The sequence below is a fragment of the Dendrobates tinctorius genome, unplaced genomic scaffold (genome assembly GCF_039654945.1).
Source record: "Dendrobates tinctorius isolate UK_male_01 unplaced genomic scaffold, ASM3965494v1 ptg000022l, whole genome shotgun sequence".
Lineage (NCBI taxonomy): Eukaryota > Metazoa > Chordata > Amphibia > Anura > Dendrobatidae > Dendrobates > Dendrobates tinctorius.
The window spans coordinates 101,286,572-101,303,613 of NW_027361690.1; the positions used below are offsets into that span (position 1 = coordinate 101,286,572).

General features: G+C 43.5%; 1 protein-coding gene across 1 annotated transcript in view; it reads right to left on the minus strand.

Annotated features, from left to right (window-relative positions):
* Positions 1-2,844: 2,844 nt before the first annotated feature.
* Positions 2,845-17,042, minus strand: part of ADGRA2 (adhesion G protein-coupled receptor A2) — a 206,277-nt gene continuing 192,079 nt past the window's right edge. The window contains exons 13-19 of the mRNA XM_073569029.1: positions 14,831-15,020; positions 13,104-13,312; positions 11,972-12,096; positions 11,768-11,891; positions 11,129-11,274; positions 8,756-8,845; positions 2,845-8,675 (exon numbers count right to left, since the gene is read on the minus strand). Coding sequence (XP_073425130.1) covers positions 7,460-8,675; positions 8,756-8,845; positions 11,129-11,274; positions 11,768-11,891; positions 11,972-12,096; positions 13,104-13,312; positions 14,831-15,020 — 2,100 coding nt within the window. The 3' untranslated portion in view covers positions 2,845-7,459. The remainder of the gene's footprint in view (positions 8,676-8,755; positions 8,846-11,128; positions 11,275-11,767; positions 11,892-11,971; positions 12,097-13,103; positions 13,313-14,830; positions 15,021-17,042) is intronic.

Below are 17,042 nucleotides of genomic sequence, written 5' to 3' on the forward strand. Positions count from 1 at the left end.
CATATCAATAAGAAGGGATGCCGTTACCCCATGAGGTTACTCACACCTATCCACCACCAAAAGGATTTTCACATTATCAACAAAATTGTGAATAAATGCCGCTTCAAAAATTGTGTCTTATAAAAAACACCTACATGTCAGTACTACAGCAGTAGTTAATATGGTGCGGTAAAAAGAATTACCATAAACAGGATTATAAATTAATCACTCCCAAATGTTTCATTACTATAACATGCTGGAATCACCCTACATTTGATAACCTAAACTGTAACAAGGCACATATACTTCACTATCTAAAGACATATGTGATCGCTGTCTGAATGGCAGTAACATCTTGTATTTGCAGTATAAAATACCGCTTACAGAAAAGGCCCAAAAAGTCGGCCTTATGTGCATAATAACAGACTCAAGGTATCATGATGGGAACCAGCCATGTAGCAGTAATCACGGAGCGATGATCAAATTATCATATGAAAAGAAGCAGCCATACCATGTAATAGATGCGGAGTCCCCCGGGCGTCCCTCTGCCCCGACGCGCGTTTCGCTTTTGCTTCTGTTTATGGTAATTCTTTTTACCGCACCATATTAACTACTGCTGTAGTACTGACATGTAGGTGTTTTTTATAAGACACAATTTTTGAAGCGCCATTTATTCACAATTTTGTTGATAATGTGAAAATCCTTTTGGTGGTGGATAGGTGTGAGTAACCTCATGGGGTAACGGCATCCCTTCTTATTGATATGTACATCTCTCTTTTCATATACATTTTTAACGTTTTGATAAATAAAAATATATTTTTTAATAATACCAATTGGTCTGGAGCCCGGTTATCTTCATTTCCAAGGGTGGACTTTGTGATTAAAATATGGAGCTAAACAGATTTATTTGGGGAAAATATAATTTTTTAATTTCCATGGCTCTACGCTATAAACTTCTGTGAAGCACCTGTGGGTTCAAGGTGCTCAATACACGTCTAGGTAAGTTCCATAAGGGTCTAGTTTCCAAAATAGTGTCACTTGTGGGGGGTTCCACTGTTTAGGCACATCAGGGGCTCTCCAAACGCGACATGACGTCCGCTAATTATTCCATCAAATTTTACATTCAAAAAGTCAAATGGTGCTCCTTCCCTTCCCAGCCCTGCCGTGCACCCAAACAGTAGATTTCCCCCACATATGGGGTATGGGCATGCTCAGGAGAAATTGCACAACAAAATGTATGGTCCATTTTCTTCTGTTACCCTTGCGAAAATAAAAATTAGGTAGAAATGAATTTTTTCGTAAAAGAAAAGTAAATGTTTATTTTTTCCTTCCACATTTCAAAAATTCCTGTGAAGCACCTGAAGGGTTAATAAACTTGAATGTGGTTTTGAGCATCACGAGGGGTGCAGTCTTTAGAATGGTGTCACTTTGGGGTATTTTCTGTCATGTACACCCCTCAAAGTCACTTCAAATGTGATGTGGTCTCTAAAAAAATGCTTTTTCAAAATTTGTTGAAAAAATTAGAAATCGTTGGTCAACTTTTAGTGACCTTCCGATCATTTCTACCTGTTGTTTATTCCATTGGCACAACAACAGGAGAAATTGAATCACAATCAGTGTTGATTTCACAGAAGTGTGACTGCCTTGGAGTTACATTTTGTTGTTTAAGTGTTCCCTTTATTTTTTTGAGGAGTATATATAGAGTCCATTACTGTACATGTCATGAAATGACATATGGGAAAGAAACGATGTTGTGTGAGGCATTCTTCGAAGAAGGATGCACATCAGTTGTAATCCATTTTCCATTCCATGTTGATTAGCTTTTTTATACATTTTTTGAAATACATGAAAGGGATCGAAATGGGGTCGGCCGAGAATCCGTACATATAATATTCTGTTGAAACGATCAAAATGAACCTTCATAACTGACTTTAATCTGACATATATTGTGGTTATTTTTGTCACATTGAGTCCACATGTTAACCACAGTTGGCAGGTGCAATAAACAAGTGGCGGATTCCAAAAATGACTATTTTGAATGGTATTTATCTCCCCACACACACCTTTCGGGAAACTAAGGATTGGTGTACCATAGAGTGCTGCGACTTCAGCCCCTGTGGTGGCCAACTGGTGTAGCCTACAATTCTGTCCCAACCTCCACTGAGATCGGAGATGTGTGTCTCATGGGCTCAGAGAGAGAGAGAGATTTGCGGCCGAGTCAAGTCCTCCGGGCATGCGCAATGTAAAAAGCGGATCCAGCCGCCCGAAAAAACGTTGCATTGTCCGTACAGGCATGTCGGCGGATGCCAAAATTTTGGTGGATCCACAAAAAAACGGATCCAACGGATGGCCATCCGTCAAGATCCGCCGGTAATGCAACTCAATGGGAAAAAAAACGGATCCGCCAAGCAAAATGGCGGATCCGTTTTTTTTTTGCAAAACAGCGGATTTTGACTGATGGTAACATACGGATGTGTGAAACAGGCCATATACCTTAAATATGCAAATTGCCTCTTCAGAGAGGACGAGAACTTGAACTCTAGTGCCACCTATAGGACGGAGCAATCCTGAAAGTCACTGTCAACCCTTTAATGAGCCTTGCCATGTGACTTATTTTATCCTAAGTCATATGGCATGGCTCAATAAAGGGTCGAAATTGACTCTTAGGATTGTTACTTCCAATATGTGGCACTAGAGTTCAAGTCCTCTTCCTCTGGGAAGAGGCAATTTGTATATTAAATTTACACTGGCATGCCAGGCTAGGCATGTCACTCTCCAAAGGGAGAAACGTTATCCCTTAGATAACATACCTTGTAAACTGTAATCCCTATTCCTCAAGTGTAGAAAGAAATACTAGACGCCACATTTTATAGAAGACATAACTCTATATTTTTCAATGTTTAATACAATTAAAAAAATATTTGGTGAATTCACAGAATACAAAAACATACTTTGGACATCATTTCTTTGGTACAAAATACTGTTTCTTTCTATTAGGAGACATGAAAACAACCATACAGAGTGCGACTGAGCCATACATCCATAAGTATCAGTGGAAGATCACTGCTCACATGTTCAGGTGTAAACTCTCCAGCGTCTGAATGTAATACCATTGTCATAATTTGTGGCAGTGTGAACAATGCCTTGGCTCAATAAATCAATAGCCGTCCCTCCATTGATTGCTAAACAGCAAATATTTGGTATTTCAATCAATACCAAATTGTTTTGCTTGGGGTTCCAGAAAAATGGCACATCAGCAATTAAATCCTGGGTAACAAAATCTGAGCACTCATTCTCTCCCATCATTGGCAGACGTCAGGGCAAGGAAGGATTGAGCAGATGGATTTTAATATGCCCCATCCTTTTGTTCTCAAAAGAAAGAATCTGCTGCCAGAGGTGTCTGACATCAGCTTGTTTCTTCTCCCTACATTGACATGGCCTAGCGGAACATTGCTTGGGGTGACAGGAGGTAAGATATAGCTGTGTGACAGCTATACGCTATGTGCACACACTGAGAATCGAGAGGACATTGTCTTAAATGGTCAGGTGCCACCTGAAATGTCTTGTAAGTGCTCCAGAATCTGGGAGACTCAGACTGCTGCTTTTTTCACCCAAAGTCTTTTATACTAGACTTGCATTACCAATAGATTTCGGCCCTTCTGCACTGCAGCATTACATGGAACCTGACACCAGGATTTTCCCATATAAAGTAGGGCCTGATGTGACAGTAATCCTTATGTGACAGCATTCTAGAATACTGTATATATGTCCCCAATGCACTTTCCATAAAACAAAAAATAGCTTTTATTATACTCATCTATGGGGCGATCTGGTCCGATAGGCATCGCTGTCCTTGATCCGGCGCCTCCTCTGTTCTTGTTTCGTGTGGATAACGCTTTCTATGTAAGCCACAAAGTGTCCTCAGCATCACACATCTGTGCAGGCGCCCTTTTCTCTGCCCTGCTAAGGGCAGAGGAAAGTATTGTCGTGCGCCTGCACGGGGAAAGGCCAAAAGAGCAACAGGCGCATGCGCACTACAATACTTTGCTCTGCCTTCGGAAGGGCAGAGAGAAGGGCGCCTGTGTGGGAGCGCAACGCCGAGGACACTGTGTGGATGACGAAGAACACATCATCCACACAACGCAAGAAGAGAGGAGGCACCGGATGAAGAACAGCGACGCCCAATGGACCGGATCGCCACCTAGATAAGTATAATGAAAGTTTTTGTTTTTTTTCCATGGAGAGCGCATTAGGGACTTATGTACAGCATTCTAGAAAGCTGTCACATAAGGCTTACAGGGGCTAGCCATACTTTATATGGGAAAAACCTGGTGACAGGTTTCTTTTAATTATAATCCAATATCATATGTAAAACATTATATGAAGCTATTGCAATACGATTCATAGTTTCCAGTATATTTGATGAAAAGCATGCTGTTCAGGAGACTTTATGCTTAACTGTACTCTAAATGGGTACTCTCAATTAATTTAATTGCTTTAGTTAGCTAGGCAGCATGAAAATAAGCAAGTTTGCGATTGATTTGCTGTTCCTATCCGCTCTCATTCTCCTGCATTGAGAGCTTTTATCTTTCATAGTGTACAGCTGGTTTCAATAGGGCTCAGCCTTGAGTACCTGCCCTGACATTTGCCGACATTGCGCAGCTACATTTCAGGAGAGAGGTTAACTCCTAATGTCCCAGCCACCTTTGTCCAGCCCATTAAATTCTATGCAGCATTTATCTTCTCAATTCCTACCCACTCCCTCTTAGCTTCTGACAAGCTGCTGTTATTAATCTAGCAAAATCACCAGCTGTCACCATCATCTGCTTTCAGAGCAGATCTCCCAATCACAGCGCTCACTGTCCTGAGCCAAGTGTTTGCGCAAATGCCCTGTTATCTCTAATGTATTACTCGAGAACAAACCACTGATAGCTGTTATAGCACAACTTGTGCTGAGCTTTATAGTTCTACTAATATCAAACTTTTACTATTCATAAGAACTGTCACTCAAGGAGTAGAGCCTGCCCTGCCAGAAACCAGAAAGTGAGGAGACTGGAAAGTTGTGTTCAGCTCAAGAGACGACTTCAGATTACGGGCTCGCTCCCACCTGCGGTGCAATTCGATAAAAAATTGGATTGCACTTGCCCCAGAGTTTCTCTATTGTGCAGCTCATATCTGCGATTATTTTCTCATGCCGATTCTGCATGAGAAAAGAGTCACAGCATGATGAGACTGCACCCAACAATCGGATCCCACACACCCATATAAGAGCAGGAGCTTAGGGTCATTAGCGTATCGCATCCGATACTCACACATGAGACAATCATCAGATGCAATACGCTAATGGGACCCGGGCCTAACCCTTTAATCCTCTGGAACATTATAATTTCAAAACTAGTGACTATCTTGAGGATTTAGGGAAGAGAGTCTATTTGCAATTTTTGGTTTTCCCTTATGACGAAAACATCTTTGGTACATATTTAAAATGGGACTATTGGCAATCCCAACATGTCTGCTTTAGTATAAACTTGCAAGCCTATGTAGAATAACAAGCGAGTGTTAGCATTGCCATTTTCAATGGGGATGTGTCCCTACACCCTCAGCTCTGACAATATCAAATTAGGTAGAAACATGACTTTAGATAAGGGGATGGCTAAAGGCCTCGTCACACACAGTGATCTCGTTGCGAGATCGCTGATTTTGTGACGCCACAGCGATCTCGCCAGCGAGATCGCTGTGTGTGACGGGGATCAGCGACCGCCCCCCCCGCCGGGTATCGCTGATCATGCACTATCGTCCTGGGCCGTTTTTTGATCACTGGTCTCCCGCTGACCAGCGTGCATTACTGCGTGTGGCAGCAAGAGACCAGCAATCAGCGACGTTGAACGCTGGTTTCCAATGTAAACATCGGGTATCTAAGAGCCGCGCGGCTCTTAGATACCCGATGTTTACACTGGAAACCAGCTTGCTCGCTGGTCCTGATCGCTGTAGGGGCAGTCTATGTGACAGCTCACCAGCAATCAGCCTAACGATGTCCCAGCGATCCCATCCATGTCGGATCGTTGGTGGGATCGCTGGGACATCGTTATGTGCAACGGGGCCTTAATGCACAGTTGTTAATTAATTCATGTGTTTCCAAGAAGAATAACTGAGGGATGGCACAATGTAGAATTTTAAGAGAAGATTCTCCAGAATTATTATTTTATATAGAATACAAATAATTGTAAAACAGTCATGCCCGGGAACCAAAGCTCCAATTGTGAAGGCGTAAGGCGTCCCATAGCCACTGCATCATGTGCTGCCTCACTAATTCTAGATTTCTCCGACCTCCGTACGACTCGATCACATCTGCAATCTTTTACACAACATTGCATACAGATACAATTTTTTTGTTTCATGATTAAATTTTGCATTTCATTCACAGAGACGAGGTTTAATACTGATATGTAAATTTACACAGGTCTCAAAAAAAGTGATCCTGATCTGTCTATACAATATACAATATAATTCTATATTTGAAAAATAAATGTTTCCCTCTGATATAATACATTTAAAAAAAAAAAAAGACAACGAAACAAAAAAACGTTTACACAAATAACATGCAGAAGTGAATTTCGTGATTGTCTGTCGGGATGTTATCAATTTTGTATGATACAAATAAGTAAAAAATAAAAAACAATGAAAATGCTTCTGAAGCACCAATATGGTCAAAGGTCACCGTGATTGACTGTACCAAGGTATTAGATCGTGAAGATTCCTTTTATTAAATCTGGGAATGTAATGTGCTCTTAAATTCCTTTAAAAGGCTACGTTAAGGCACGTGGCAAGAATATAAAACAATTAGCAAGTCAGGATAAAAATGGCTCATGAGGATGAGTGAAATCTACATGAAGGTGCGAAATAAAAGCGTGAAAGGTGATCTGTATAAGTGCACCATCCAAAGGATGCTTCGAAGGAGAGATTGCTTAGAAAGTGCTAATTGAGGAACACACAAGAAGCTTAGAAGGCACTTGGCTGACCAGTAATTTGATAATCTGGCCACTGACTTGACTCCTCTTGGGTGTTGACCTTGAGCTATGTGTATGTCAACGAGATCCCTACAGGAATTCACAAGCCGTAAGTATTTTCCAAAGTCTGAAACATTGTAAATGAATCAAAATAGTTCCTTGATGCTTCAACTTTCCTTGAACGGCTTTCAAAACGAGATAACGCAAATCCTCTGTACAACACATTGGCACAATCCTCAAACCGATGTGCGTACATTACCATAAGCCAATGTGATCTCTGCCATTACACATACATAAACACTTTGGCACATAAATTCTTGGCGTTAACGTTGGTCTGGTCCAAGGTGATTGCACCAACCAATCTGTGATCCCAACACGTGGCTGGGGAGAGCCCATTTTCCTAGCACGTGATGGCATCTCGGTCATTTCGATATATGACATGTATGGCACATGCTTTTTTGGCTACTCACAAACTACACAGTAGTTTCACTCTTCCACAGACCCGTCTTCATGACTGTAGTGCTCTCTGCAGGTGCAAGGTTGATGTCATACTTGCTGCCCTTTAGGACCCCATTCTGGTTGCCTGTGTTAAGAGGGTAGGACCTACGCTTGGTCTCCCTTTCCATGCTGTTTGCTTGTTTTAGATTGTCCCGACTAGCACTTTTTCTCTGCGCTCTAGCAAAGTCCTGTGCCTGTTGCCCACTGCTGTCACTTCCTTCAGAGTGGGTAAGTGCACCCTCTGGGTCCCTAGCTGTCACCCCCCTGCCATTGTTCAAAGGGCTGTTCTTGCTATGATAGCTTTCAGAGTGGCTATTGTGGACACTGCCACTTTCGCTGGAAGGCAGGTCAGAAGAAGGTCCTCGTAGCACCTTTAACCTGTGGTGTTTTCCTTCCCGATACTGCTTAGTTCTGCTTTTATGGTTCCTACGACCATGCAAATTGTTCATATACCGACTTGGAGCAGTCACAAATTTATTGTTGGTTGGCTCGCTCTCTTCACAGCTAGGTGGTTTAGGAGGGCAGATTTCTGCTTGGCTTTGAGCCACCTGGAGATTGGTGATTTTACAAGGTCCAGTAGTAGAGTTAATACTGTTGCTTGGGGATGATGTAGACTTAACGGAGTGGTCCACTTCGGGGTTGCACCCAATATACACCTGTGGGGAGTCATCTACAGGGGAGCTGGTGTGCACATATGCTTGGATTGGTAATGAGTCTGTGTACGAATGGCAGCATGAAAACCAAGAGCGCTGGACATCTTGACGTCGCACACAGTGGTGAATGAAGATGAACAGCCCTAGGGCCACTGCTGTCACCCCATAGAGATAACTAAAGATAACATTTAAATACCATTCTTGTGATACAGCAAAGGCTCCAAAAATCCAGAGGACAATATACAATACATGGACAATCACCAGAGACCAGAACTGCACTTGTAAGGAATACACGGTGTCTACATCCGGTGGGGCCGCTGAGTTAAGGGTCACAGATATGGAAGTGGAATCACTCAGAAGATGATTTATCCCACCATGTGCATGCTGTACATCATTGGCCTCCGCAAGATCCTTTTGCTCCTTAGGCTGAAGCTTTAAATATATCCCAGCACAAAGAAGATATATCCATGTGACGAGCAGAATGAAACCAGCAGGTACATAGAAAGCTCCGAGACTTGGCCTCCACACCAAACAGCAGCTGAGAAAAAAGACACACAAGTTAATGTGCAACTGTGTCCCGCCAGTACGGAGCATATATTTCCCATGCAGGACACTTACTAAGGGCTGTTGTCCCTGTAATTGTTGATGTTCACAGCAGCAGTGATGCCGCATATAATTAGTGGGATCCCACCAGCGATCAAGTAGAACCTACAAAACAAAAATTGGGATAAATATGTACATAGATTTAGATGTCAGATTTAACTAAAGGCATTTTCTTTTTGCCTCACATGACTGGTATCAGCCACTACTTTTTTTGGCCGAATGGAACAAAACGTATACTGCAATAGGAGCCTATTAGCAATGTATGCCATTATCTGCCTAAATAGCAGGATACGTCTCAGACTTCTAACCCGTCATATGGCTTCAGTATAGGGTCTCAATGGGATCGGACAACATCGCTGTGTCACATTAGGGTTCTGCTGTCCCTGAAACCTGGTTAGGAGGTTCCCCACAATACAGCAACAGCAAGAGATGACACCTTTGCAGGAAGGATGGGATAGATGTTGGGTTTTACCATGAGAAGAAGAATAAAGATATTTCTAAGCAAAAGATGTCACCGTTACTGTTAGGGCTGGCGGAACGCACCAAATTCTAAAATAATAGTAGGTGCGTCCGCAGCCCGGGGTCCACCGTGCAGAGGTGGTACACTGCTGCTAAGTAATAGCGGAAGAATAGAGCGGCGTAAAAACAGTCACACGTGGGTTACGTCACCCAATGGGAACAGGGGCGAACTCTGTTAATGCACAGAGCCGCACAACCGCTGAACGTAAATGCCAGAGCCTGTTTAGCTCACAGAGCCCGGCCAAAAGAGCGCACAGTGTACAGCCACAGAACTCTACCCCAAGGACACGGGGTTAGAGTCCCTCTAGGCCCACTGAGCGCGCGGCGTCGCTGCCGCGAGCGCCGCTATAGACGCTGGCTATGAAGTGGAGCACGTGCACTGAGGCGTGCCGAGTCCCTGGTGAGGACTGATGCCTGACTCAATCTCTGTCCTACCTACACCTAAGCCTGGGCGCTAGAAGGCTAGGCTGCACAACACATGCGTACCAAGGGTAGGGGTTTCTTAATGAGTCATTCACCAGAGACATTCATACGTGCATGCATCATTCACTCCACATAGTCTGTATATCCTAGCGCATGGCCGAGTGGCCATGCGAACCTTTTATAGCCGCGAGCGTCCGGAACCTTCCTGCCTTCTCGGATGGGCCAATCCGAACACGAGCAGGACCTGAGCACGTGACCTTCGATCTCCAATGGGAGATCACTCCACGGGCATGCTCAGTGGCCCGACATGAGGACTTAGTCCCTGGAGAATCTCGCTGCTGAGCAGCATGTATTGCCATAGATGTGCCAGCAGCAAGCAAACCCACGGAGCTGGTCTGGGCAGAGCGCTGGGACCGCCGAGTTTGCTGAGCAGCTTCCTCTGCAGCTGGAGAGGAATGGGAGACCGCTGGAAGTAAGGCTCGGGATTCCCGCTGTGCAGCGACAGAAATCCGACGCCTAACAGTTACAGTAGATGGGATCATTATAAGAATACTTCAGGAGGTTCATCTAAAGGTTAAAATGACTGACTATGCAAACAAATGTATAGCAATGTCCTTTCTTAATTTGTCTTTTTAGACCTGACATATCACTAGATGTTTTGTGTGAGATGTGAAAAAAATCATTCACGAAAAGTTACTGTTTACTAGATACCGTCCATTGGCCATTCATCAACCTTAGGCTCCTGTGTGAAAAAGCAGCCACTTTAGGGATATATGGTTAGTTTATTTTATTGGAGGGTTGTGACAGATACATGGATGGGTGGATGAACACATCTATATATTAACAATGTATTGGTATCATTCATCTGTACATATTATTACAGAGGCTAAAGAAAAAAATAATGATCATTGAGCACCCTGGACTCATTAAAGAGGTTTGTCCACTGTTCGGACAAACGCTTCTCAATTGCTATATTCTCTCATGTAAAATAGAAAACTGCCTGTTCTCACCTCTGATGCCGGTGCTGTTCCAGGGATGTCGGTGCTGAATCTCCTGGGACTCGCGTGACGTTATGTTATGTGAGCCCTGCAGCTAATTATTAGCTGCCAATGGTCCGCTTCGCTCTGACTTCCTTTGGACATAACTGAACATGAAGAAGTCAGAGAGCAGCAGCAGTTCTCGCTTCTTCAAGATGTCTGCTTCATTCAAAGGAAGGGAGAGTGAGACTGCCCATTAGCGGCCGCCGACTGGCAGCAGGGCTCATACGACATAATAATGTCAAGCAAGCACCGGGAAGTCCGGCTCCAAAATCGCTGGAACGACACCAGGACCGAAGGAGAGTACAAGCTGTTATTTTATATCATGGTGGAATATAGTAATTGATACGGAGTTGTATAAGTAGTAGACAAACCCTATATTAAAACATTTTGCCCCTCCTGAGATTACCTGAGCATCGGCCTCTGTGGAGGCTGTGTCACTTCTCCTTCCTGCTGAGGTTGAGGCTTGTGGGTCAATTCCTTGTAGATAACTCTAGCTTTAAGGCCCATCCAAAGTAGAGTAGACAAGGAAGAATAGTGCAGAATGATGCTGACCTGAGAAGCAACACATGGATCTTACTTGCAGGAGGACTGTCTTGCGTGACCTCTAATAATAGAGTTTTACAGTATGAGATCTTTTATGGGATTCATGGAAAGTTCTAAGTAGGGGAGGTTTACACAGATTGGAAAAACAGCTTTCGAGCAGACTGTTTAAGAAATAAAATGACACTTCTACTTCTGTGCCCCACTGGAAGACGTCCCTTGGAGAGACTTTTCTGGAGGAAGGGGTGGCTGGGGGAGCTTTTTTGGAATAAGCCATATTTTTCTAAGCCTGGACAACCTCTTTGAAATACTGATGCCTAAAAATGATCTGTACATTCTACAGGTTAATTTTTGGACCAGCCAATGAACATGACGTACAATTTGTGTTTATGTGATCATGAAAGACATGCCACAATGTGGTATTTTCCATTTGTTTGGTTTGTGAGGTTTATAAGGCACGTACATGTTCAATTCCCTGAAAGACTACGTTCTGCAGAGCACTTACAGCTTGGCACACGATGAGGTATCCGGTAAGAGTAATTCCTCCGGCAAACACAGCTGATGTCATTGCAATGTGGAAGCAGAGATTGAGCAGCATGTGCCAACCCTTCCGAGAGATCTGGATGGAGCTGAGAACGCACACAAGAAGTCTTGTCATTTTCTGATCACAATGTTGCCGATAACAGCACTTTCCATAGAGAGCACTAACCTGTGGTTTACGATGTACGTGATAATGGTGGTGAACAGGCAGAGCAGAAGGACGGCCGTACAGTAGATCACTTGGTGGAGGATGTCGGTGCCATGTTGGGTCGGTGATGGGAAAGTGTTCAGTTCCTGCAAAGAAATATATATTCATTGACATATAAAGTGACTTCTGCTATATGTCAGTAAAACTGTGAAAAGCCAAATAAAATGGGGGTCCGGTATTAGAAGAAAGCTTCTGCCTTATTCCAGGCCCCTTGTGCTCATGGCCTGTATATTGCAGCTCAGCCTCAATCCTTTAATTGCAGTTGTGCAGCAATACCAGACACAGCCCTTAGACAAGAGTGGCGCTACTTCAGAAAAAAAAAAGAGACCCTTATAACTAATACTGGACAGCCCCTTTAGCCAGGTGAGCATAACTTGAGAAAGAAACGTTAACAGCTCCATATTCACAGTAATTTTCTACGCAGGCCTCATAACATTATTGTGGTTTGAAGGCAATTCCTAAGGAGCAACTGAGAAAAATTGCCACGAAAATACCTCCCAGAATGCTAACACTGGTCTCCACTAGAGCACTGGAATTTAGAGAATTCTCAGCTTTATTTGTTAAAGGGAATCTGTCACCAGGCTTTCACCACCTAATCTGAGAGCAGTATGATGTAGGGGCAGAGACCCTGACTCCAGTGACGTGTCACCTACTTGTCTGCTTGCTGCAGTTTTTAGAAAATCACTGTATAATTATAAGATTAATCACTAGAGGAGTACTAAACCTGCTACCGGGTAGTCTAACTTTGCCTCCATCTCTTATTGACAGCTTTCTGCCTATGCACAGTGTGCACAAAAAGCTGCCAATGGGTGTGACACAGAGCTCAGCATTCAATTGGGGACTGGTAGATCTGTAGCAGACTAAACAGTGATTTTATAAAAAATGCAGCAATCAGCCCAGTAAGTAATCCATTGCTGGAATCATATTGCTAACCAATGAGATAGCAAAAACCTGGTGACGGATTACCTTTAAATTTTTAGTGACAGGAAGACGCCTTTAAGAATTATTATTGACCTTAACGCGCAATTTTGAGTATCAGATAGAGGTACCATATCTTAGCAGGTTCAAAAAGAAATGAATCACATGACCTTACCGTCAGGACAGCAAAATTGCTGAGCTGTAGGCATTGCATGCTGGTGATATTCGGCTCCTCTGAGAGTAGCTGGCAGCCCTCTGAGCTCCAGCCTCCGTATCCTTCCAAGGCTTTGAAGTTCCACTGTGCTGGAAGAGGGTCCGATCCCTGCGCCAGGTGCCGGAGAGTAACCGTGACCGGTTCTGTGAGGTTGGTAATGCCACAACCACCTGAAAGATAATAAAGTACCATAAGAAAGCATTGGTCATGTTGTATGAGCTTATCCCTCCACTCTGCTGCCAGTCCAGCTTCACGGGAGATAGGGAGAGGGCTTGGGATATCCTGAACATGAGGGGTCCGGCACTACAATGTCCTCAGCAATTATTTCAGATATCTCAGACTACTTCTGTAATGTCGCAGTTGATATTAGAAACTGGCGCATGTGTAGTGCTGCATGCACTGCTACTCTATGGAGGCCGCTGATGTACGGGTCTGGTCACATGCCCCTCCGTTAGCGGCCAGGAGAGATTATATAAATTAAGGGGGCACCACAGGATAAGTAATGGTAGGATTCTAACCCAAGCCTATAAACACTAAGACACAATAAGAGAAGAGAGAAAAAGTATAGGCCATGAACAGGGGGATCACCACATATTAATGCAGAAACATACAAACTTTATTAAGTACAAGACCATTCAAAAAACATTAAAAACGTCACACATGTGACATATACAGAAACATAACTGAGCTCATAATAAAGCTCTAGCCTTAAACCTATCCCTCATGTGTACCAAACTATATATGTGTCAGTAATTTATAAAACATATATAAACAGCCTACAATCATGGACAGATATGGCAGGGTGAAAAGAAAATACTATTGGTTTAGAGTCACAGCCTACAAAAATATATAGCACCTGAAACACCTCTCAGACATGGTTATGTGCCCAAAATAATGTTACCAAGTCAACCAATATATAGTATGCATGTAGCAAAGAGACAAGGAGTAGGGCACAGAGGGTCTATGTGGTACAGGACCCTAATCACAAATAACCCCCTATAGAGGTATAGCTAAACACCCTAATGGTATGGATATATCATAAAAGAAGGATACAGCAGTTTACCCAAAACAAATAACAGGTTTAAGACCTTTATTATGAGCTCAATTATGTTTCTGTATATGTCACATGTGTGACGTTTTTAATGTTTTTAATGTTTTTTGAATGGTCTTGTACTTAATAAAGTTTGTATGTTTATGCATTAATATGTGGTGATCCCCCTGTTTATGGCCGATACTTTTTCTCTCTTCTCTTATAGCGGCCAGGAGAGTGTCGCTGCTTGGATTAATATACTACCTGAATCACTGATTTAGGGCTCGATCACACGAGCGTAGATTCTCTCACCCAACAGAATCGGGTCGATTATGGTAATGACACTGATCAAGCTCTGATCAGAGTTTTATCTGAGTACCAGTATCGTGTAAAATTTCTCCAGTCTGTGAGTCCGCGGAAATCAGACTGTCATCCGAGTGCAGTCTGATGTTTTCCACGCACCCATAGACTTCAATGGGTGTTTGTATAATTTTTGGACATCTCTAAATATCATTACAAATCAAACCAGAATGTCCTCCTTCTTCTACACTTCAGTTCTTAAAATTTACGCACAACTGATGTAAATCTTTGAGCCCCAAATTCCTAAAGCTCCAATCCTTTTTCTGATTTTGTTATATATACCCTGGCGTTTACTTACGGCTTCCAACGTACATGACCGGTGTCGAGATGCTTCGTTTCTTCCCATCCTCTGCCCACCGCGATGAGTTCCCTACAATACTAAACAGCTTCCCATTCCTGAAGGCCAAGACTTGAAGTTTACAGGTTTGAGAGGAGGACAAAGCAAAGAGGCTTTGAGGTAGATGGACGGAGGCCAAAGCAAGACTGTTCTGGAGGGAGAGAACGAAAGCAGTGACAATCAATGATGGAACCTAATCTTAAGCATCATGTTGTCTGCTATATAACATAACATTACGGGTTAGCGAGTAGATGTTCGGCCAACAACAGTCTCGATGCGCATGACAATGCGACAAACACCCGGTGTTCGTTGAGTAGGTGTTCGGACGCCAAACTTTACTCTTCGGGTTCTCCCATCTCTAAATACTAGAAAACCACTCGCTAATGAATGATGGGTTTGCAGGCGGTTGTTTCATTAATATTTTGCACCTGTGCTGCCCCCGCCTTTATCATGGGGGCATGCTGTATCCTGTTGGGCATTTGTGATGTGACACAGTGTTGGTAAACCCGGCTGCCTATATTTTTTTTTATGTCCTTTTTTCAGTAAATTGCATCCAAGTATGCACAGTAGTTATATTCATCTTAAGATCCAAGTCCGCTCTCTGGTACATTCCTCCTCAGCTCCTGACTGAGCTGCTCTTATTAGTCCTGCATAATCACCATCCTCTGACCCATAGCATCGGCAGTTTCCAGAGCCGTTTTCCTAATCGTGGCTCTCACTTTTCAGAGCCATGTGCTTGTTCAAATGCACTGCTTTCTCTAAACACAAGTATAGTGATAACAGTGTAGACTTCAGAACAATGAAAGTAGCAGAATGACTCTGACCTGTCACTCAAGGTGGGCTGCATACACCTCCAGCAAAAGGAAGTAAAGAGACTGCACAGATTTAAAGGGGATCTGTCACCTCATTTTTGTCCTATGAGATGCGGCCACCACCATCAGGGGCTTATCTACAGTATTCTGTAATGCTGTATATAAGCCCCCAATGTAACCTGAAAGATAAGAAAAATGAGTTAGACTATACTCACCCGGGGGTCCAGTCCGGTCCGATGGGTGTCGCGGTCTGGCGCCTCCCATCTTCTAGCCATGACGTCCTCCTCCTTACTTCTGCCGTGGCTCCTGCGCAGGCGTACTTTATCTGCCCTGTGCGCTGGTGCCGGACCTCTCTGACCTTTCCCGGCACCTGCGCGCTGCAGTACTCTGCTCTGCCTTCAACAGGGCAGATAAAGTACGCCTGCGCAGGAGCCGCGGCAGAAGTAAGACGTCATCGCTAGAAGATGGGAGGCGTGTGACTGGACCGTGACACCCATCGGACCAGACCGCCCCCCCCCCCGGGTGAGAATAATCTAACTTGTTTTTCTTATCTTTCAGGTTACATCGGGGGCTTATCTACAGCATTACAGAATGCTGGAGATAAGCCCCTGATGGCGGTGGCCGCATCTCATAGGCCAAAAATGAGGTGGCAGATTCCCTTTAATATGCTCAATAGAGAACTTGAGAATCCCCCTTTAATATTTTAATTGACCAGACTTTTACAGAGGCAGTGATACCAAAAATGTTTTTTTTTTTAATTTGGTATGTCTCCATTTTATAAAACAGGGAAGTGGTTCAATTTTTTTTGTAATTTTTTTTTTTTTTTTACTTTTTTGTTTTCTACCGTTTTTCCCTTTGAGGATTTGACCTGCAAATGTCTGATCATTTGTAATATAAACTGAAAACTGTAAGGAATTGCATTATATAGCTAAAATTACAGTTTCCAATGAAGCCCAGCCAGGAGTACTGAAATGGCAGCTACGGCGGCCTCCAGAAGGCACCCTACTTTGTCGCAGGGGGAGGATGGGATTGTGTTGCTGGGGTGTGCTAGAATGGGAGACTAGATTGGTGTACTCCCTGATTGGCAGTCACCTTAAAAGCCACTATCATAAACTGGTGCTTTTGCAGGTAGATAGATGCCTACTGTGTAACAGCCGGCATCTGCTGAGTATGGTGCAGGCTCAGCTCTTGAGCCACCCCATACACCCGCACCAGACATGCACCATTGATGTTTGGCAGATGTTGGGATGTAAAATACACTAAATTAGGGTTCCTCAACTCCAGTCCCCAAGGCCCTCCAACAGGTCATGTTTTCAGGATTTCTCTTGTATTGCACAGGTGAAGCAATTATCACCTGGGCA